The sequence below is a fragment of the Laetiporus sulphureus genome, assembly GCF_001632365.1.
Source record: "Laetiporus sulphureus 93-53 unplaced genomic scaffold LAESUscaffold_47, whole genome shotgun sequence".
Classification (NCBI taxonomy): Eukaryota; Fungi; Basidiomycota; class Agaricomycetes; order Polyporales; family Laetiporaceae; genus Laetiporus; species Laetiporus sulphureus.
The window spans coordinates 258843-280253 of NW_024468556.1; the positions used below are offsets into that span (position 1 = coordinate 258843).

Here is a 21411-nt window from a genome sequence, read left to right on the forward strand (position 1 = left end):
TGCTCGGTGCTCTGATCTCACGCACCATGTTCAAATGTCTTGAATTGTCATAGCGTTTTTGTGCTTGTTTGTCGGGCTCGTTGCTGGCTTTATTTGCTATCTCCTTAGTGTCATTGTACTCATAAACTCTCGAAATCCTTTCACGGCACTACCTTCTCACCCGTTCTCACCAATGTAACAGATGCTTGGATGTAACAGATTCTGAGACAAAATTCATGTAACAACCAAAACTCTCACACGACCGATTCTCAAGTCAACCGCAGGTGGTAGACGCCCAGCACATCGCCTTGATCTCTGCGCCATCTCTCACACATGCTATCTTGACTGCTGCGCTCGTTGAACTGCTGAACTATGCCGGCAGGATATGCTCCTCTGCCAAATCCTCGCTCTGAGCCAGAGGCCGAGCGCGAGCTGGAGGATGCCTTTGAAGACGATGACGAACATCACACAGAATCCACGCCCTTGACGCATGGATATGCACCAACAGAATCACTTTCCTCTACAAGCTCGACAGCGCCCGGAGCATACGATTTCGAACGGGAATATGACTATCCACCTCCGGGGTCGCCACCCAGTCCATCACCATTCGCACTGCCTAACAACATCGGGAATACCAATGGAGAGTTGCCTTCGACTCCTGTCCGTCCTACTCCTCCACGTCCATCATTCCTCAGGCGCGCAGTCGGGGCACTGCTGCCTCAGTACTACACTAGGGTGCCCACGGAGCTGAGCTCCTCACGGCGGGTGGGCGGAGGAGAGGACAATGATGGCGTGTTCGCAAATGTGATGGCGAAACCTGGGCGATCAGTGGCGATGACCGGCCAGAATGGGGAGGTTATCATGGTTCCGGAGGAGGCACAGAACGACTTGCCGCCGGTGAGTACCTACCCCGTAGCGTCGATGATGTGCACGAGCAATGAATACACAATGTCCATCTAGTCCTATAACGAAGCGCAGGCAGACGCCGTCCCAACCTACTGGGAGACAACCGTACATGCACCGTCCCTGCTCTCCGCAAACGGAGAGATGCTCGTGGACGACCTTCCGACCGGCTCTCTCATCTTCTTCATCACGACGGCATTCATCTCATACTTCTTCCAGTTCGTCGGCTTCGTGCTCACGTATCTGCTGCACTCGACCCATGCGGCCAAGTATGGTTCGCGCGCGGGCCTCGGCTTGACAATGATCCAGTATGGCTTCTACTCGCGCTCTCAAGCAGCCGAGGGCGAGGGCGGGCAAGGGCAGGAACTCGTTTATTGGAATAAGACGACTGGAATTCCGACCGTCATCCCACAGACTAGCTCGGGCATGGCAATGCTCCCAAACGGCACGATGATTGACGTCTCCACCTCTGACTTTGGCGCGTCGTCTCGCGAGTGGATGTCCCTTCTACTCATTGTCCTTGGTGAGCATTTAGCAGGCTCTGTCCTTGAGTTTTCGTTGAAACCAATGCGCAGGTTGGCTCCTCTTCCTCTCATCGGTCATCGGCTTTTATCGTGTAAAACGCTGGGAAAAGTCCATTCGGGACGCTGCGAACCAAACACCGCTCACGCCGGAGCAGATTCAACGTGATGTTGAGGTACGGCGGAACATCGAGCGTGTCTTTGGTATCCTCGACTACGGCGGCAGCGACGAGAACGACGAGAGGCGTACGGAGCAGATGCAGCAGACACCCATGCACATCCCTGAGGCCGACATGAGAATGCAGAGAGACCTGAGAGAAGCCGGCTTGTTGTAAATTAAAGATGGAGCTAGATTCCGGACTTTTCTGCATACCCGTGATGTTATCTCCGTCTTTATAGGATTGTACTATGTTCCCTACAGACTATGCAGTTGTTTGCATTCCATGCTCCATTTCTTTAATGTGATACAGTACATGACACCTTATTACCTGAATCATAGCGGAGCAGTATCGCCATTCTATGGGAACTGCTGCGCTACCTTGACAAGCCGACCAGGATCCCGTCGTCCCTGCACCCCGAGTCTCGCAAGACCTTTCGTAATCCACTGTCACACTTTCTTCTGTCTCCCCAGCGCATCAACAAACTCCGTTTCAACAGCTTTCAGTATACCAATGACCGTATGCGCAGCATCTATGTCTCCTCGTGCGTAGAATCCCCTGATGAACATCTTATATAACGGCCGGACATGTCGCGGAAAGTACAGGGGCAAGCCAGGGTCTACATGTGGAACGCTGATCAACGGCGACGGCTGCGAGCTGGTACCGAAGGGCACGGCATATCGAAGCTTGACTCCACCAGTAGGGTAGCCGTTTCGGACCACATGGTCGAATATCTCGCGCAATTTCTCGCTGTTCACCATAGACACCCAGAGGATGAGCGACTTCAGCAAGATGTTCAGTGTCACGCGATCGGGCACAAAGCCATGAGTCTTGATGAGCTCGTTCAATGTATTCAAAGTCTTTCGCACCCGCCGTAAGCTCTGCCGAGACGGGTGGGAAAGACTAGCGTGGAGAATGTGATTTCCGATGAGGGTTCTCTCTCCAGGTGACTGCTGCTCTCGCAGCCTATCGAATAGCTGCTTTGACGCACGCAAACGGCCGGCTCGGATGAGAACATGCATTGCATCTCTTCGTGCGTCCGGATGCACGCGACGACGACGAGTGAGAAAATGGCGAATCTTCAGCGTCAGCGGGCGAGCAGGAGTCACTTCTCGGAAACGGAGCATACGAGCTAGACGTATGTCATCTGGTCGGAGAGCGGTTCGTCGGAAGGGTAAAGCAAGCTTGTAGGCAATGGAGGACACATCTCGCCGAGCAAGCTCCAATATGAACGACTGTAACGAGAGAGTCTTATCATTCGGCCAAAGCGCGACGGACAGGCGGTATATGCGCTCGGCAAGGCGGAATTGCCTGTGACGAAGTAACCTCTGAATGAGCTTCATGTAAAATGGCGCCTGAAAGTATGCAGGATGTGCCTTCGTGACCACCCGAACGATCGCGACAGCAGCAGATGCTTGACTGAAACGCGGCATTAGAAGTAGAGTAGACTGAAGCCTGAGATGCCAAGTACGCGGCGGGGGAATGAAGGAGAATAGTTTGAGCATCGCCCCACCGACGGCAGGTACGAAGTGTGCAACGCGAAATCGATGGCCTTCTTGCAGAAGCACGTCAATGATCCGACGGAGTACCGCCAGATGCTGTTGAGATGTCAATCGCGTGTCTTCCAGATATTCGAGCGCGGTCCGTATCCGACCGTGGCTTGCAACAGCAACAGCTACATCTGTGACGACATCCGAATTTACGGCAACACCGCTACGCCGGGCAATGAAGAGTAATTCTCGTGCTGTTCCCACATCTACTTGAGCCCAGGAGGATATGACACTGCCGAAGGCATTCGATAGCGAGCCAGCGTCGGAGACGCGTTGCAAGGTCGATGCTACAGCAGCCTCAACACTCGATCCGCACAACAATGCAGAGGTGAGGAGCTCTTCCGCCAAAGAAGACATACCGAGAAATCCTTCAGCGGTTCCCTTTGCAGACCCCAGCTCATGATAGGCACAAAACCGCTTGCAACTTTCAACAAGATCATGGCATCGAAGACGTCCTGCTAGACGTAGGAACGACGCGCAAACCACACGGGCAACAAGGGCAAACGGATGTCGACGATCTTTGTCAATCTGAGAAGACCAGCGAGACCACAGAGCCTCCAGAATATCCTTCAACTTTTCTCGTGCGCCGTCGTGGATGGGTGCAGTGATTGTAGCAAGGTTCGGAAGGAATGATTGTTCCAGTGAGGCGAGTGCACAGATCGTGTACCAATCAGCAAATGCCATCCCGAAGGTACCACTGTGCGCGGATGCTGGACTAGCTCCTCTTCTGTAAGATGACGGATTGCACGCTATCGCAAGCAAAACTAGGGCGTTCCATTGGGAATGCGTCTCATTGGCACCATTCAAAGCGAAGATAGAATGTGTGGTGAGGAACGCCCACTGTGACAGGACGCTATGAGATGTATCCTCCAAGCTTGAAGGCAGCATACGAGAGAACAGTGCATCCTGCAGATACGTCACCAAGCTTTTGATGCTTGGCGCGTCAGGTTCGTCCATAAACGTTCGGATCCGAAGGGTCGGCAGCTGCTCTGAATCCACTGTTAGAAGCCTGGGCTGCAGTGCTGACAGCACTAGCTCCTTCAGTGCTGACATCAAATTCACATCAGCATGCAGGACCATAAGCCATAGTAGCTCCGGGCGCAGCCCGCGCTGGGAGACAAGATCATGTATTCTGCGGAGTGATTCCTCGACATGTCCTCGTTTCCAACTCGAGAGCAAAATCTCTAGGAAAGGAATGTGCGCCGCGACGTCAGAGTGGTACTCCAAGTGCGAATAGTACTGTCTCGCGAGCTTGATGATGACTCGTGTACGTTTGATTACATCTGATCCCACCAAAGCAATGTTAGACATTCATCGATATTAACATAAACTGAGGATACGCACGAGGTGAAAGTGTCTTGCCTTGCAAGCCTCTGAACTCGAAACATAGTGCTCTGAGCAGCCAGTAATAGTCAGAGTCACGAAGTCCACCTTCGAGCTCGCATTTATCTGTGGCGATGCTTCGGATAAGCGCCCAATGTGGACGGAAAGCGCTGTCGAGCATGTGCGAGATGGCAGGATGCGAAAACACGGAGCAATATGGGCTTTGCGGAGTCGAGACAGAGAGCGAACCAAGCAGACTGATCAAAGCACTGAAATCCGCGGTGTCCAGAGACGGCAGCTGGTCAAGCACCTTGGTTTTGTGATAATGATTGCGAATGTAGTTGAAGCTGAACTTGTGGAGAGAGGGCCCATGCTCCCCGGCAGAAAGCAACCTTCGGAGCTGATCAGCCGACGATGGCTCAGATGAGGGTCTGGAGTTGTCATGCGCTTGAACCTGTGAGTGTCCCAAATCTGTATGCAGGCAGTGAAGCTGACTATGTGGGTCAACTCGAGGAGCTTCACTGCAATCGACAGCAGCCGCTGGCGCTGACAGAGCCGACGCAGACAATACGTCCGATTCAATGAGCCTCGTGGATGGTATGTCGGTAAGATCAACAGCGCCATCCCGATGGTGTCTGTGTATGCACTGAGGCTCGGGTTCCCGTTCAGCCACACCAGCTGAAATCTGGTCGCCTATGACAGCGTGGGTTGATGCCGTTCGAGGCGTGAATGAAGCGTCGCATCGCGTCCAATAGTACGCATTCCGCTTGATTATCGCTCTCGACGTGAATGAATCAAGCCTGGAGCGTATGGAGAGCGCGTACGTCCTGCGCGAGCTCAGCGACAACTTGCACTAAAAGCGTAATAACAACGTACTGAAGTTGCACCGCATGTCTAGCAAACATGCCCGCCTCTTGGACAGTTTGCAGGCCCCATCGCCACATTCCATTGCATGAAATGCTCTTCGGCAGCACGCGTCGGTCGTACCGATACGCGTCCACACAAAAGCTGCACGTCTAGCCTGCCCACTGAAAATCCGTGAGTCGAGACAGGCAGGCCGGAGGCGTCAAGAAACAGCAACGGTAAGCGGAGAGAACAGCTCACAGTCGTTTGCAGGCTCGGGCGCCTCGAAGTGATCACGTGTAAATGGCTAGCTTTTGTTTGCACCTCGGCGGTTGCCGGAGAGCATCAAACTCAAGATCTGCAACTGCAAGCCACAGTTCTCGCCACACTGATTCGGCATCGCGTCGCCCGTTCCGCCACATCCAACGACCAGTCGCCTTGAAAAATCCTTTGGCACGACAGGTGAGCAACCACGACGATGGCATGGTATGGAATGTCTGGCTGAGCGCGTGCGCGTGTTGCAGAGGTCATAGGGAGGCACTGATTCACCTTCACCGACACTTGTCATCTTCAAACTCTTCGTGAGTGTTCATGGAATGTACATACCAGCGTCGCTCTGAGATTTGGTGTAGTAACCGAAAACGCAATGGGAGCTACTCGCGCTCAGAAGGCGTTATACTTCGTAAAGCTCAAGGAGCTAGTCGTTAAATTCCGTGAGTCCATATGAAGCAAGAACCCATATTATTCCGGCTTAACGCGCTGCATCAGCCTCGATTTTCATCGTCAATGTCGACAATGTCGGTTCAAACCAAATGCACCAGATCCGTGTCGCTCTCCGCGGCAAGGGCGTCGTCGTGATGGGTAAAAACACCATGGTCCGCCGTGCCCTCCGTTCGATCCTCAGCGACTTCCCTCAGTTCGAGCGCCTCCTGCCCCACGTCAAGGGTAACATCGGCTTCGTTTTCACCTCGACCGACCTCAAAGATGTCCGAGACATCATCACCTCGAACAAGGTCGCTGCCCCCGCCCGTGCAGGTGCCTTCGCCCCGAGAGATGTCACCATCCCTGCAGGTAACACTGGTATGGAGCCCGGCAAGACATCCTTCTTCCAGGCCCTTGGTATTCCGACCAAAATCGCCCGTGGTACCATTGAAATCGTGTCCGACGTGCAGGTTGTGACTGCCGGTACCCGTGTCGGTCCTTCCGAGGCGACACTGCTGAACATGTTGAACATTTCTCCGTTCACGTACGGTATGAGCGTCGTTCAGATCTTCGACCAGGGGAACGTCTTCCTCCCATCCATGCTCGACGTCTCGGAGAAGGAGCTTTTGGACCGGTTCCTGTCCGGTATCCAGACTGTTGCTGCTATCTCCCTGGCTCTGCACTACCCGACGATTGTGTCCGTCATGCATTCGCTTGTCAACGCGTACAAGAACGTGCTCGCCGTCTCCATCGCTACTGACTACACTTTCGAAGGCTCTGAGAAGGTTAGTTCGAACCTATCTTTTCATTTGTTTCGTGTCCTTAGGATGTGTATTTACTCTTACACTGAAAATGCTGAGCGTCCCAAGGACGAATGCTGTTCAAAATGATTTCTGTTCTCTGATGGTTTTCATTCTTGCGTATTCTTCCGAGCGCTAAGCTGACCATCGTTGCACCGACAGATCAAGGAGGTGCTCGCTAACCCTGAGGCGTTCGCTGCTGCTGCTGCCGCCGCTGCCCCGGCTGCCGAGGCTGCAGCTGCTGAGGCTGAGGCTGCACCTGCTGCGAAAGAGGAGGAAGAGGAGGAGTCTGAGGGTGACATGGTATGTGTACCTGTGCTATGTTCTCAGCATATATTGACGGGTTCTCGTAGGGCTTTGGTCTCTTCGACTAGATGTTACGCTACCTGCACACTGCCATGCTATGTACCATCTTACGCTTGCAATGCGACATCGCCCACGCTCGCATTACTGTATTGCCTAATGCATTGCTTTCAGCTTCCTTCCGGTGCTTGAATGGCGAAGGAAGTCTCTTTGAATTTCTATTTGATTCCTCGGTATCATGGTTCTTGCATCCGCTTGATGGAGCGCTAGTAAATCGACACCACCGATCGTAATTTTTCGCAACGATGTCATCTCGGCCTTTACTTACCTCTTCTGACAGTGCCTGACCCACACTGGCTTCGATGTGGCTTATTAACCCTGGGAACGGCCCCACGAAGTCGCTGCGGGTTCAATACCGTCCAGCTAATATAAGACACCCCGGCGTGAAGGGTGCCCGTGTCTTTTTTTTTTGTACATTTACTAATATACCGCGCTATGTGCGGTGGGCCCGTGTCTTCCGCTCACTTCATCGTCCTCCAACCCTCTCCAGTACGTGTGGATCATCATGCCAGTGGTCACCTCAGGCAAAGTCCTCGTCACCGGCGCGAATGGCTTCATCGGCGTCTGGGTAGTAAAATCACTGCTTGAGCAGGGTCACGCTGTCCGAGGAACCGTGCGCTCGGAGAGAAAGGCGAAACATCTTCGCCATGCATTCGCCCAATATGGCGATAAGCTCGAGCTCGTCATTGTTGCAGACATTATCAAGGTACGCTTTGGCGTATCGTATACTACCGTATGCTATGCAGTGTGCAGTCGCTGACTGTTGCTCATGCAGGAGGGAGCGTTCGACGAGGCCGTTAAAGGCATGGATGCGATCGAGCATACCGCCTCGCCTTACCACTTCAAGGCTAACGACCCCGATGAGCTCATTATACCCGCTGTGCACGGTACAACACGCGTACTCGAGTCCGCCCTCGCGTACGGTTCCTCCATAAAGCGGATCGTCGTCACCTCCTCCGTGGCCGCCGTCTTGGAGACCCTTCCCGAGCCCAAGGTATTCACGGAGGCAGACTGGAACGATGGCTCCGTTGCGGAAGTGAAGGAGAAGGGCCTCGCAGCGAGCCAGCCAGGGAAGTACCGCGCGAGCAAGACTTTGGCGGAACGGGCTGCGTGGGAGTTCGTCGAGAAGAACAAGGACAAGATTGGTTGGGACCTTGTCGTGCTGAACCCGCCTCTGGTGTTTGGGCCAGTGCTGCATGAGGTGGAGTCTACCGATGTGCTAAACGAGAGTATGCACGCCTGGTACCATACCGTGTTCAAGGGGTCGCAGGACCCGAAGTCGCTGGGCAAGAACGGGTGAGTTTGGCTCCAAGCGTATATGGATGGAATGATGCTCATGAAACACAGGATGGCGTGGGTCGACGTGCGCGACCTCGCAGATGCTCATGTCCGCGCGATTCAGACAGAGGAAGCCAGCGGTCAACGCTTCATCCTCAGTTCTGGTCCCTTCAAATGGCAGGATTGGGGTAAGTCTGTCAGATCCTTGATATATCCTAAGTCTCAACCATTTCTGTGCAGTGATCGCATCACGAAAGTGTGGCGCAGACGCGCCGGAGGGCGACACGACCTACGATCCAGCCAAAGCGGTGCACCACATGATCTTCGACAACACGAAGAGTGTCAAGGTGCTCGGGATGAAGTACCGCAGCATTCAGCAGACAACATCCGACATCATTGATGACTTTAAGAAGAGGGGCTGGGTGACAGCTTAGGATTTGGTTCGATTGTGATGGTAGTACTTGTATGGGATGGAAGGAAGCCTCGACAGAGGCTCTTGATCAGGCCATCAGTTATAAGATGCAGTCAGCCACAGCTCACTTCCTTCTGTTCAACTAACATCTTTACAGTTCGCGTTTCTGATCGCTGTCTGGACTGCGTGCACGATGTATCTGAATGATCTTGGCATTGATTAATCTGTTTGCGTGAAATATGGCCCTTAGTTGGCGTATCGGATGCTGTTGGCAATAAGATCGCACCTCCGATGCCATATTTCTGACAAAGCTGGTGCAGGGACCTGCGTCTATATAAAGGGTCCCGCTGAGCCTCGCAAGGATTCCGTTTCTCCGAACCCGTCTACGCAGCAGCCACGACACGGTCCTGACTCGGTACGCTGATCACCATGCCGGTAGTCGCGACAGGGACAGTCCTCGTCACCGGGGCCAATGGCTACATCGCCATGTGGGTGGTACGCACGTTGCTGCAGGCGGGATACTCTGTCCGTGGGACCGTACGCTCCGAGGGCAAGGCGAAGCACCTCCGACAGGTGTTCGCCTCGTATGGCAACAAGCTCGAAATTTTGATCGTCGAGGACATCACTCGGGTACGTCTCTTCGCATAATTACGCAGGCAACCCCCATGAGGCTCACTTGCTTTGGTACTCTATAGCAAGGAGCGTTCGACGAGGCTGTGAAGGGCGTCGATGCGATCGAGCATACTGCCTCGCCCTTCCACTTCAAGGCCGATGACCCAGAGGAGCTCATCGTGCCCGCCGTGCAGGGCACGACCCGCATACTCGAGTCCGCACTCGCGAACGGTACCACCGTGAAGCGCGTCGTTGTGACGTCGTCCACCGCGTCCGTGATGCACCCGCAAGATACGCCGCGCGCGTTCTCCGAGCTCGATTGGAACGACGCCGCGATCAATGAGGTGAAGGAGAAGGGGCGCGGGGCGAGCCAGCCCGCGAAGTACCGCGCGAGCAAGACGCTCGCGGAGCGCGCGGCATGGGAGTTTGTCGAGAAGAACAAGGGCGCGACTGGGTGGGACCTCGTCGTGCTGAACCCACCGTACGTGTTTGGACCGGCTACTCAGGAGGTCGGCGCGCCGGAGGCGTTAAACGAGAGTATGCTCGATTGGTTCCATAGCGTGTTCAAGGGGTCGCGGGATGCGAAGCAGCTCTCCGCCGTAGGGTAAGTGTACGATGGTGCTCTGCGCCTTACTGCTGATACTGATACTCGTGCATAGATCATCATGGATCGACGTGCGCGACCTGGCTGATGCGCATTTACTTGCTCTTCAAAAAGAAGAAGCAGGCGGCGAACGTATCATCATCTCTGAGGGCGTGTTCAAGTGGCAGGACTTTGGTGAATACATTCATGGATGCATTCACCTCGCATACATTAGCCTGACACATCATTCGTCAGTGAACGCAGCCCGCAAGTATGGCGCCAAGATACCCGAGGGCGACACTTCCTATGACATCAAGACGGCGACGCACGACATCATGTATGACACATCCAAAGCGGCCAGATTGCTCGGGCTGAAGTATCACTCGATCGAACAGTCGACCAAGGATATCATGGATGATTTTAAGGCCAGGCACTGGATTCCGTGAGCGAGTAGATCGAAGGAATAGAAATAAAGTGTAGTTTGTAATGATACCTGCCGTGAAATTTACGAAAGGTGTGAGCACTAAGGTCTGCTGTCGGGCGCGGGTGGCATTAGCTGAATCGAGCTCTGCGCCAGGACGTCACTGGGTGTGGGATAATTACTATGCGCCAGGATCTTGGGCTTAGATGCATAGTGATCGCAACTCTTTTAGTGGCCGACAAGTCGACAGCTCATTCAATAGACGGACATAGTTATTCGACAAACCTTCGAACACAGCAGGAATAGCTCAGTTTTCTGACGGAGGCCATGCCAGATCGCGGAGCATACGGAGACCACTGAAAAGAAATACCACGGAATGAATCACAGGAAGGGGACGTCTTTTGGAGTTGAGAATGGGCCATAGATCATGTTTCACAATTGCTGAGGTGTCATCTTCAAAGTATCAAGGAACGACTTTCTTCCTCGGTAAGTGAAGGTTGAATCTGAGCACAATCCTTGATCAGTTGGCTCTCATTTACGTTTTTCTGTCCAGCTGCACAATATTCTATGAATATCTCATCACAGGGCGCTGTCGCCAATGTTCATGTCAGTGACGTAAAGCCTTCATGATGTACCAAGTCTGTTTGACTTTGAGCCACCATGATTGCGACGTCTCAACCCTTCGCTCACCTTCATGAAACGTCCACTGACATCGTTCCAGCAACTTCTGTGGCCAGTCCTTCGAGGGCTTGCCGCATCCTTCTGGCAAGTTTCCGGCTTGGACGCTCATGGGCGTTTTCCCTCGGTTCTCGCTTGTTCGGGGTTGAAACGATTTGTCCACTTTATATCTCCTGACTTCTCTTCCCTCCAAGAAGGGGATATATGCTATCTGCCAAAGGGAGACAAGTCCAGCGTTTTAGATAACGGGACCTCCGTCAGCAGCCACGATTTCCCTCCAGGTAGACCGTAGTGACGCCGTCTCTGAATAGTCCCGGTCTATATCACCTCAATATCCACCTCAACGACTTCGCTCCTACCCGACGCATTGATAGCCCTGCGAATGGAGACATCGTCCCTGTTGTCGCATGACTTAATGATCGAGTGCAAGACAATCTTCCCCGCAAGGTGGTGTAGGCGAATCAGATCGGCAATGTGCTCACTTTGATATTTTTGATGAGACAGATTAATCTTCAGGTGCCCTTGATCTATTTTCCCGTTTGATTTCTCCTATCGCGAAAGGCGTATCTCTATCTCATGCGTGCGTCAATCAGGATTACAGGAAGCTCACGTCACTCCGAGTCGGACAACTGGCGTCTGGTATGCCAAAAAAACCGCTGAGCACATCGAGCATACGTGAGAATCCATCACACACGTTGGCCGGAAAGGGCACATCTACTCGAATCTTCACATCGACCCTCCAGAAAGAGCCGGTAGAAAGATCATGAGATGTGCTCAAACGGTAGAGCCCCTTCTTGCTTTCACGTTATGTATTATGTATTCGGGCTCAATCGAGAACAACCCAGTGACGGAATTTCAACTAGAGGGCCCGGGAGTGAGTCGTTGCTTGTGCGCGCCGGAGACTACATGGCGTAGATCCTCAGCGGAAGCCGTGGAAGGCAGTGCTGCCTGCGATGGAAACTGATAGTGAACCGCGGACTTACCAGGTCCAGAACGTCCATGCAGCACTATATTGTAGCCTCAAGCATGTTCATCATATTTCTAGCTATGCAAATAAGACCACGACCGTTCGTAGAGGCATGCCGGTGGACGATTCTCGAAGTGCAACACCTGCCATAATGGGCGGGCAGAGTGGTATGGCTAAGGTAAATAACCGAAATCGAAATCCGTTGAAAATCCCATTGGACGGATATCAGATCAGGCTAAGTCTATGTTTGAGCGTTTATCAAAATCCTTTCGTTCAATCTTCGTGCATGTGACATCATGGATAAGTCCCTCGTTGACGCGCTTTATTACGCGGGGGATTGCGTTCTGCTCCTCCGCATTTCTACCCTCGTCGTCGTTCTCGTCGTCGACGCTCCCGCCCTCGCCACCGTATCTGTCGTCGTCTGCCGACTATGCCCTCCCTTTCGAGCTCGCCCATCGAGTTGTCCTCTCCACAGCTCCCGGTGCTCAAAGGCCAACAGGGTCGCCTCATCGTAGTCTCGAACCGTCTCCCCGTCACTATCACCAAGGATGCCTCGGGCGAGTACCACTTTAAGATGTCATCCGGTGGGCTCGTATCCGCCCTTTCCGGATGTAAAAAGACCATGTCTTTCATGTGGATTGGCTGGCCGGGCTTCTTCATCCCTCTCAAGGACCGCCCAATAGTCGATCGCCGCCTCAAGGAGGAGTATTCATGTCAAGCCGTGTACCTCGATGATGATGTCGCCGATAGACATTACAACGGTTTCAGTAACTCCATCCTCTGGCCGCTCTTCCATTATCATCCCGGCGAGATGAACTTTGAGGAAGAGAACTGGCTTGCGTACAGGCAAGCGAACATGGCGTTCGCAGAAGCCATCCTAAAGCAGCTCTCTCCCGGATCGATGGTCTGGGTACAAGACTACCATCTTATGCTACTGCCGATGCTTCTCCGCACTCTGATTGACGGACCGAAGAATTGCAGCAAAACGACGCGTGCCGAGCTCGCGCGCATTCTAGAGGGTATGGAGGTAGACGAGATCGAGCCACCCCGGCTGCCAGACATCAGGATCGGCTTCTTCTTGCACACACCATTCCCGTCAAGTGAAATCTACAGGTGAGCTGCTTCGTAGTCAGCCATGTTATTCCAAACGGACGGAATCGAGCTGCGGATTTTACGGGATGCGCCTTGTCCATGGTGACCTGATCAATTCTGAGGTCCGCAGACGGAGTGCACGGGCTACTATGAGTAATTTAATTGCATGCAGGCTGCCGGATTGTGGCGAATGCCGATGTTATTTATGCTCACCTGCCGGAATCTAACTGACCTCACTTTTTCCAGAATTCTGCCTGTGCGGCGAGAGATCTTGCTTGGAATTCTCTACTCCGACCTGATTGGTTTCCACACCTACGATTACGCGCGGCACTTTCTATCTTCATGTACGCGAATTTTGGGCCTTCCGACGATGCCAAACGGAGTCGAGTTCGAAGGACGGCTCGCGCATGTCGGAACGTTCCCAATCGGGATCGATCCAACTTCGTTCACAGATAACCTGAAGAGGGAGAGCGTACGAAAACGCATTGCACAGCTGCAGCAGCGGTTCAAGGATGTGAAGGTCATCGTTGGCGTTGACCGACTGGACTACATCAAGGGCGTGCCGCAGAAGCTGCACGCGCTGGAGTTGTTCTTGAGCCAGCATCCGGAGTGGATAGGCAAGGTGGTACTCGCCCAGCTGGCTGTGCCGTCGAGGCAGGATGTGGAGGAATACCAGAATCTGCGAGCAACGGTGAATGAGCTCGTCGGGCGGATAAACGGTCGATTCGGGACCGTTGACTTTGTGCCAATCCATTTCATGCACAAGAGTCTTCCATTCGATGAGCTGTGTGCTCTCTATGCTGTCAGCGACGTGTGCCTGGTTAGTTCCACGAGGGATGGTATGAACTTGGTGGGTCCTGTCGATTGCTGGTGATGAATAGGATGCTTATGCGACGCAGGTGTCATACGAATACATCGCGTGTCAGCAGGAGCGGCAAGGTGTCCTAATACTGTCTGAGTTTGCGGGGGCAGCCCAGAGCTTGAACGGTAGCATTGTCGTGAACCCCTGGGACTCGCAAGAAGTCGCGGATGCGATCTTCCAGGCAGTCACGATGGATGCGGAGACGAGGGCTGAGAACGAGAAGAAGCTGTTCAAGGTACGCTTTATACATGCTTGCCGATCCTGACTTGTCGTTGACCCTTGCAAACCAGTACGTCACCAAATATTCCGCGGCATACTGGGGAACGTCGTTTGTTGGCGAGATGACAAAGCTGCGTACGCCGGAGTCGGACCTGGCAGATATAGATGGGGGCGGCCAAGCGGAACTTAAGCCCCAGCGGGAGGACGCCACGGGCAGCGTTCTCGTCAACGGGAGTGTTCCTTCGACGCCACCCGTGAATGCGCCTGCAAAGGCCGCATAGCGTGTTGCGCAGTCATGAGGAGACAGGAGTATTTTTATTCGATTCCGTCAACTGGAAAAGCGGTGTTGCAATGTTGTGGATGTTGATGCTGTACAATTTCTCTAGCCCAGATGTACGTGAAAGGAACAGTGTGAGAGATACAGCGCAAGGCGTCGCCGCTCCGTGATCTGATCCCTCCCGTGCCCATGTATTTGTCCCATCTTATCCGCACATCACAATTGGCGTTAACGACCATATATGTTTCGACGACCACAATTCACGAGCCATTATTCGTTCATCCATCGCACACTGATTCATATTGTTTTTCCTATACTGTTTCCCTTTATGTCGCGTTCGACTGGTATTACACGAAATTAGTATCTCGAGTACTTAGATGCACATATATGATCATAGAGAACACAATGAATCTCATCGACGATGACCACCGTTCACGTTCAACGTTCAGGTGCTGTTCAAAATTGATATTAAACAACGCCTATCGTTCAGGTTCGGATTCCGATTGCGTCGTGAGGGATACGTTCATATAGACGAAACCATGCTCCAGTATACGAGGGTACCAGTGATAATGAACTTCGTTAGGTCAGGCTAGTATGTCATTGTAGCAAGGGACTCTTGAAGCTTGTCTCCCCTAGGCAGACAACAAAATACCTCCTTCTCTGAGGGACGGAGGTCAGGAGGTAATAAGGTCTGCTTCAATTCGCGCCTGTCAGACCGTAGCACAGACATTCAAACGCGTGTCGCCTCGATTAGGAAATGCCGAGACATGCCGCATGAAGCCGACGACGTGCCGCTGTCATGTCTCACGGATTCTCCCGGACGGTGGCGCGAGCTCATAGCACAGAGGATGCCTGCAGCTTGCGATGTCTCTGGATGCAAATGAGCAATGAAGATATATCAATATTCATTCTGGATCAAAAGCCATGATTTTTTCGAAAGAAACCAGCAGGCTTCCTCTCCTTATATTAGTGAATAAAGCTACCTAACACCCTGTCACGAAGCTGCTGAATATGTCATATGAGTTTGGAATGTAGAGAATGGCATACAGTTGTGAATATGGAAAGGTCATCAATTAAAATTTGGATGTTCTATGTAGACTTGGAGGATCATAGGGTAACAGAACCGAAGGTGGATGCAGAGGTAGACCCATTGTACAAGATCCGATCGACGTGTTTCGGAGATGAAAACGCTTACGTAACTCCGAAAGCGTGTCCTACGGTCTAAGGGTAGGGAATTGAACCAGACTACCTTGAATTTGCAAAAACTTACCAAAGGAATCAAGACCGACACCAGCAGGGTTCGAACCTGCGCTCCCATAGGGAAACAGATAAGAACACATTCGAATCTGTCGCCTTAACCACTTGGCTATAGTGTCATCTTTCAAGGGAAGAGAGTAACAATATCTGTTCAGTTTATTGCCGGACGAGCATAAATCAAGGCGCGCAATGCGATGGTCAACTCAAACGCGAAACGATTGAATGAGCGGATGATCACGAACAACGCCTGCGTAAATGAGGTCAATCGGGTGTGGGACAATGTAGTGGCGACCACACACCAAACGTGTAACGATGGCCATCGTGACAGATGTGATGGCAGTGGAAGGGCTGAGTGCCAGTTAGAGCTGGGATTCGTGCCTATCGCTGGTGCAACTGTAATGACTTCTTTAGTAATTTCATTGCGCGTCCGAACGTCTTATCTGACAACGAAGAAGCGCCTCTGGTAAGAAGAGGTCCCACCATAGGCCTTCAAGCAGCGTTTGCGACATGAGTGATCGTACTACGCGTATTCATCGGCACCCGAGTCGGATGAATGTTATGGCCAGCCTCCGGATTGGAGGATCACTTAGCATATTGGACTTCGAATCAATGAACACCTAGACGAAGCAGTGCGTCTAGAGAACAGCATGTAGTTAGAGTGCAACCTACCCCGCATAATCACCAGTGGCCTATCAGATAGAAATAGATGCCCGCCAACAAATCACATGAATAAGATCGGTGGCACTACGAAAGCCGCGATAGCGGAGGCCACCACTTAGAAAGTGCAACGGAATAGCAAGCAGAGGTAGATCATGAGAGCTGTCGCAGTCCCGCGCGGCAGTGCGGGTGCCTTAACGTACCGCAAGCGCAGCAGAAAGTGTTGGAGAAGGTAGCTTTGTAATACCCCGAGTAGAGCGGTGCTTTCCTCGAGAGCACAGAAGGTGAGATACGAGCCGGCATGCATTGTATGGGAGGCCTGGGATCGCCCATTTTAGTCCGGCTGACAAAGCTCTCATCAAAATGACGTGCTATGCCACACGTCCACTAATGCGCTATTTTTTAGCAGACGCAAAGAGCATTCAGAGCATGTCCGGAGCCCGACAGTGCAGTAGAATGGCATAAATTGTAGCTGGCAAACTCGGGAGCCGCGGCAGAAGATATGACGAGGGCAAAGAAGTTGACGCCGGGATCGGAGCAGCGCACATCTCGATCAACACGTGATCGGTCCAGCAGCGCCTCCGGAGGAGTTGCTCACCAATTCGTGACCAATCTTAGGGGACCATTTGTAAAGGCGCTCTTATACGCCCATTCACGCTGATTCCTCCGCTCCTTGGGTCTTTACATATCGCAGCGCGACGCTCCTTTCGCAGCCGGTCGACCAACTCCAGGTGCTTGCTCGCGCTCTTCGCTCTTTGCCTCCGTTCTCAGCACTATCCTATACTATCCCGGACTGTTTCTCTAACACATCCTCCCCGCCATTCCTGCGTGCATTCATGCAGGACATAACCAACATGCAGCGGGTGGTATCCCTCGTCGTGATCGGAGACATTGTACGTGGTAGCTGGTTGTCACTCCGCGTGCGCTGACACCGCTCCTAGATATGTCCCTGGTGCTACATTGGGGAGAAAGAGATGGAACGCGCCATTGAGGCCGTCAAGGATCTCCCCATCACTATCAAAGTCGAACACAGACCGTACCAGCTGCAGCCGTCATTACCGGAGGAACAGGCGCTGGTCAAGCGCGAATGGTACCTCAACAGATTCGGCAAGGACAAGTTTGCATCATTTGAGCAGATGGTTACCACTCGGGGAACCCAGCTTGGGCTCAACATGTGAGCGACAAAAGGCCACTTCATGCGCATACATACTGACCGCATGCCAGCAATTATTCCGGTACAATCACTCAGAGCACCCGCGCACATCGTCTCAGTCTGAAGGCTCTGAAGCTGGGCGGGCAACACATGCAGGAAAAGTTCTTGAACAACATTCACAAGGCATACTTTGAGGACGGAAACAACATTGGCGATTTTGAGCTTCTTGGTGAGCTGGCGCAGGCAAGCGGCATCATGTCTAAGGAAGAGGTGAGTTAGACCGACGTTGCCACCCCTGTGCTTGGCGGCTCACACGGCCTTACCCAGGCAATCAAGTTCCTCGAGTCGGATGAGTGCCGGGGAGATGTCGTGGACATGATGGCGGAAGCCCGCAGGAAAGGCGTGACCGGCGTCCCATTCACAATTATCGACGGTCGCTGGGCGGTCATTGGTGGACAGACCGCGGACGTGTACATCCAGGTACGTTTCATTCGCTGAGGACATGTTGTTAATTCTCACCGTCACCGGCCGCCTGGCACAGATTTTCAAGAAGCTCGCACAGACTGAGAAAGTGACACCTTTGTCTCATGTCAGCCCAGGACCGCATTGCTCAGTTAAAAATTGATCTGATTTGTAGGGTGCGCCACTGTGATGATCGTGGCTTCGCATCGCCTGATTATTCCGAGGGAAGTTGATTAGAGGACGGATGGTGATCGATTGACTTATATACCGAAGCTGTTTTATTATTTGTTGTAGTATCATCCGAGCAGTTTTCTTACTTACCGTAGTCCATTCCTTGGTGCAGCTTTGTCCTCGCGTTTGGTGCAATTTTATAACTGTTTCTGCTGCAATCGCCCTTGTTATGAGCATAGACGAAGCGTGAGCTGTGTGAGCCCGTGGAGCCTGACGTCAGCCAGAGCGCGTATACACTTGGCTGCGGACCAGGTCTTGCTATAATCCAGTCTGCTCTGCGATGCCGCTGCAGTCCTCCACCAGTCGTGTGCTCGCCAGCCCCCCGCTCTGGGGTCTCCGCTCTCCCTCACTATTTCGTCTACCCTACACCGACGCGTAATTTGGAGCACCACCCTCGCTTGTCTGGGCGATCACAGACATTATGCCGTGGGCATACGAGCACCGCTACTGGCTCTACGCGTGGATACCAATCTTTGGATCTTTCATCTGGTTCTGCAAGTAATCGTGACGGTGTTGTGCAGATATCAAAGCTGATTGGCGGCGTCATAGTCACATTGTGGGCCATGCTGATAACCTGGCTTGCCACTGGCCGCCCGAAATACGTCCACGAGCAGGGAAGTATCGCTCTCATCTCCGATATCGGGGCGAGCTACCTCAAGCCGCTGTTCATCGCTTGCTGTTCTATAACGGGAGCGTCGTTCTTCCTGACGCTGGTGACTGAGAGATGGTTGCGGCATTCAGGCCGGTGAGTATGCTTGCTTCTGTAGTTGCGCAGAGATACGTGATTGAATGGTTCGAACTTGTAGATTGATCCCGAACATGCGTCGTCGGGAGAAGGTGTTCTCGATACTCGCGATCATCGGCTCCTTCATCGGAGGTGGGGGGCTCATCATGCTCTCGATCTTCGATGTGCGCCGGTTTCACTCGGTGCATGACTCGATGCTGGTCGTGTTTATTGTCGGCGTCGGGCTCAGTGCCATCTTCATCATTATCGAGGTACGTTCGGCGCCAGTTTCGCGAATCTGCTTTGCCTGATGTGCACGCGACCGCTATAGTATCGCTGGCTCAGCAAGAATTACGCCGAAGAGCGTAAGCTCAAGACAGCATACATCATCAAGGGCGTCATCGCGGGAACCCTCATCATCCTCGCGATCATCTTTGCGATCACCCTGTGGGTAGCATCCAACGTCGGAGGTGTGTCCGGATGCTCGACGCTTCTCTCTGTCATTCGCTGATTGACTCTGATCTGCAGCGGTATTCGAGTGGGTCATCGCCTTCGGGTACACGTTCTACCTATTATCCTTCTACTTCGACTTGCGCATGTCCCGCGGCGTCCGCAAGGGCGAACTGCACCCGCTCGCAGCGCAGCGGACCGGCGTTCCGATGCAGCAGGTCAACGGCAACAATGTGAATCAGCCGTACACCAATGGACATACGAACGGGCATGGCAATGGCGGGGTCTACGGCTATGCTGCGAATGGACCGGCCGCGAATATGTCTGAGCGAGTGTAGAAGTGACTACATTGTTGTAGTCACGACCCTTACGATACTGGGCACGATGCCACTGGCATGTTTTCTTCGAGGATTGCGTTCACATTGCTTCCACCACATACCTTGTTACACGACTTACTTACAGTACCATCGACTGACTCGCGTTAGTATTAGTCTAATGATCGTGGATCCCAGTATTATAGCAAGCTCCCCTTGCAATCTCCGTGATTGAGCCGTAATTAATCTTCCCTGGCCGCGAGACACGCGAAATGCGTCGCCGTGAAATCCAGGCCGACGTCCACGAGGCGCGTCCACGCGTCGCCGTCACGTGGGACGCGTCAGCGGCGGTGCATTCTCATTCTCCCACGCTTGAAAAAAAAATGACATGTACGGCAGGAGACCTTCCATATTTGGCATACATGGATAGGTAGGTGCACGTGGACCTCAGGTGTCATATACGGCTGCTGCCACTAGGCGCTCAAGCGCATCTGCTTCCGACACACCAAATTATCTAACTCATCTGAACACTGAAATCCTTGACTCTGTCGCTTTCCTCTTTGCTGACCTCGAATAAACAGCGACGATGTCGAAAGACCCGACTCGCCAACAGCTCTCGTCCCGACTCGCCTACAATGCGCACACCCCAGCCTTCCTGCTCCGCATGCAGCAGCGCGTGTCCGGAGCGCGGGGCGCAGACGACGACGAAGATGACGAGTATGAGTACGACGGCTCTGGACGTCCGCCTATCCCGAAACGGCCTGCGATACCTGAACGCCCCTCGAACGATCTGGGCAGCGCGGACGAGGACGACGCAGATGAGCGGCCGCAGGTCGTGGTGCTGAAAGAGGGGAAGCACCTCAGCGAGCGGGAGGTGGAGGATGAGAGGCGAAAAGGTGTGTTCAGTCCGCATATATGCATGCTACCGCTGGTTGAGGGCGAGCAATCCAGCGAAGGGCCTTCCTCCATTGCCTAATTCAGGCGCACAAGGAGATGAAGCGCAGACATCGGCGTCGGGGTCGAAGATGGCGGAGAAACCTGCAAATGCGGCTAAGCAGGTACAAGGCCTATCCTTCTCCTCTGGCGCCGCGCCAAGGGCAAAGTCGACGAAGCGCAAGGCCGTTGGCGATGGGCGTGACCCCGAAGCAAAAGACGGCAAGGGCGGCAAAAGCCCGAAGAAAAAGCACAAGAAAGCAGAGAAGAAGCTCCTGTCGTTTGGAGACGAGGCGTGATATCTACGGATTGCACTTTGATACCTAGATGATTATGATGTTCAGGTGAGTCCAACCATTTGTCTCGTTAGCAATGCCTCATTGTGCGACTTATCTTAAGGGACAGCCTATCTACGGGATCAGCAGGGCTCTGAAACTACCACTCCAGGTCGTGCTTGAGAGGACCGACCAGGTGTGCAGGAACGTGGCCTCCGCGGACTGCACAGGCATTAGCCGATGGATGCCACAGCGTTTGGGTCGTACTGCCTGCAGCCCACCACTGGTGCTACGAGGAGACATGCCCTCAATATCAAGTCTTCTCCCTGTAGGCTGCAACGGCGAACTCTTCCTCCAGAAGTCATGACGCCATGGAGGACGAAGGAGCAGAACGTATCATCGAATTGACATG

General features: G+C 53.1%; 10 protein-coding genes and 1 non-coding gene across 11 annotated transcripts; 9 read left to right on the forward strand and 2 right to left on the reverse strand.

Annotated features, from left to right (window-relative positions):
* The first annotated feature begins 239 nt into the window (after positions 1-239).
* On the forward strand, positions 240-1874 carry LAESUDRAFT_405272 (uncharacterized protein). The gene is made up of 3 exons (XM_040902325.1): positions 240-876; positions 940-1405; positions 1458-1874. Exons 1-3 carry the CDS (start codon positions 352-354, stop codon positions 1736-1738), a joined length of 1272 nt encoding a protein of 423 aa, XP_040760343.1. The 5' UTR covers positions 240-351; the 3' UTR covers positions 1739-1874.
* LAESUDRAFT_405285 (uncharacterized protein) lies at positions 1792-5543 on the reverse strand. Its single transcript, XM_040902326.1, has 3 exons — positions 5311-5543; positions 4456-5261; positions 1792-4394 (listed from the first exon to the last, which is right to left on the reverse strand). Exons 1-3 carry the CDS (start codon positions 5376-5378, stop codon positions 2011-2013), a joined length of 3258 nt encoding a protein of 1085 aa, XP_040760344.1. The 5' UTR covers positions 5379-5543; the 3' UTR covers positions 1792-2010.
* A 380-nt stretch (positions 5544-5923) lies between these two features.
* Positions 5924-7153, forward strand: LAESUDRAFT_661439 (60S acidic ribosomal protein P0; the record flags this gene model as incomplete). Its single annotated transcript, XM_040904937.1, has 4 exons — positions 5924-5990; positions 6046-6764; positions 6942-7082; positions 7133-7153. The coding sequence occupies 4 exons, from the start codon at positions 5924-5926 to the stop codon at positions 7151-7153; spliced, it is 948 nt and encodes a 315-aa protein (XP_040760345.1).
* LAESUDRAFT_405408 (uncharacterized protein) lies at positions 7012-7538 on the forward strand. The gene is made up of 3 exons (XM_040902327.1): positions 7012-7082; positions 7133-7371; positions 7423-7538. Exons 2-3 carry the CDS (start codon positions 7154-7156, stop codon positions 7427-7429), a joined length of 225 nt encoding a protein of 74 aa, XP_040760346.1. The 5' UTR covers positions 7012-7082; positions 7133-7153; the 3' UTR covers positions 7430-7538.
* Positions 7539-7647: 109 nt separating this feature from the next.
* Positions 7648-8854, forward strand: LAESUDRAFT_762728 (NAD-P-binding protein; the record flags this gene model as incomplete). The annotated part of the gene is made up of 4 exons (XM_040913149.1): positions 7648-7848; positions 7918-8438; positions 8490-8608; positions 8661-8854. The coding sequence occupies 4 exons, from the start codon at positions 7648-7650 to the stop codon at positions 8852-8854; spliced, it is 1035 nt and encodes a 344-aa protein (XP_040760347.1).
* Positions 8855-9261: 407 nt separating this feature from the next.
* Positions 9262-10473, forward strand: LAESUDRAFT_661626 (NAD(P)-binding protein; the record flags this gene model as incomplete). Its single annotated transcript, XM_040904948.1, has 4 exons — positions 9262-9462; positions 9528-10048; positions 10104-10222; positions 10283-10473. The coding sequence occupies 4 exons, from the start codon at positions 9262-9264 to the stop codon at positions 10471-10473; spliced, it is 1032 nt and encodes a 343-aa protein (XP_040760348.1).
* A 1951-nt stretch (positions 10474-12424) lies between these two features.
* On the forward strand, positions 12425-14920 carry LAESUDRAFT_730124 (glycosyltransferase family 20 protein). The gene is made up of 4 exons (XM_040909778.1): positions 12425-13206; positions 13432-14035; positions 14085-14282; positions 14338-14920. Exons 1-4 carry the CDS (start codon positions 12524-12526, stop codon positions 14545-14547), a joined length of 1695 nt encoding a protein of 564 aa, XP_040760349.1. The 5' UTR covers positions 12425-12523; the 3' UTR covers positions 14548-14920.
* Positions 14921-15828: 908 nt separating this feature from the next.
* On the reverse strand, positions 15829-15919 carry LAESUDRAFT_t78. The gene has a single exon. It is a non-coding gene; the product is annotated as a tRNA-Ser (tRNA).
* A 1213-nt stretch (positions 15920-17132) lies between these two features.
* LAESUDRAFT_706006 (thioredoxin-like protein) lies at positions 17133-18345 on the forward strand. The gene is made up of 5 exons (XM_040906605.1): positions 17133-17350; positions 17399-17631; positions 17682-17880; positions 17938-18090; positions 18152-18345. The coding sequence occupies exons 1-5, from the start codon at positions 17294-17296 to the stop codon at positions 18233-18235; spliced, it is 726 nt and encodes a 241-aa protein (XP_040760350.1). The 5' UTR covers positions 17133-17293; the 3' UTR covers positions 18236-18345.
* A 214-nt stretch (positions 18346-18559) lies between these two features.
* On the forward strand, positions 18560-20044 carry LAESUDRAFT_752112 (uncharacterized protein). Its single transcript, XM_040911703.1, has 5 exons — positions 18560-18797; positions 18853-19048; positions 19110-19299; positions 19359-19497; positions 19556-20044. The coding sequence occupies exons 1-5, from the start codon at positions 18725-18727 to the stop codon at positions 19813-19815; spliced, it is 858 nt and encodes a 285-aa protein (XP_040760351.1). The 5' UTR covers positions 18560-18724; the 3' UTR covers positions 19816-20044.
* A 333-nt stretch (positions 20045-20377) lies between these two features.
* LAESUDRAFT_661652 (uncharacterized protein) lies at positions 20378-21023 on the forward strand (the record flags this gene model as incomplete). The annotated part of the gene is made up of 2 exons (XM_040904949.1): positions 20378-20687; positions 20743-21023. The coding sequence occupies 2 exons, from the start codon at positions 20378-20380 to the stop codon at positions 21021-21023; spliced, it is 591 nt and encodes a 196-aa protein (XP_040760352.1).
* Between the last annotated feature and the right edge of the window lie 388 nt (positions 21024-21411).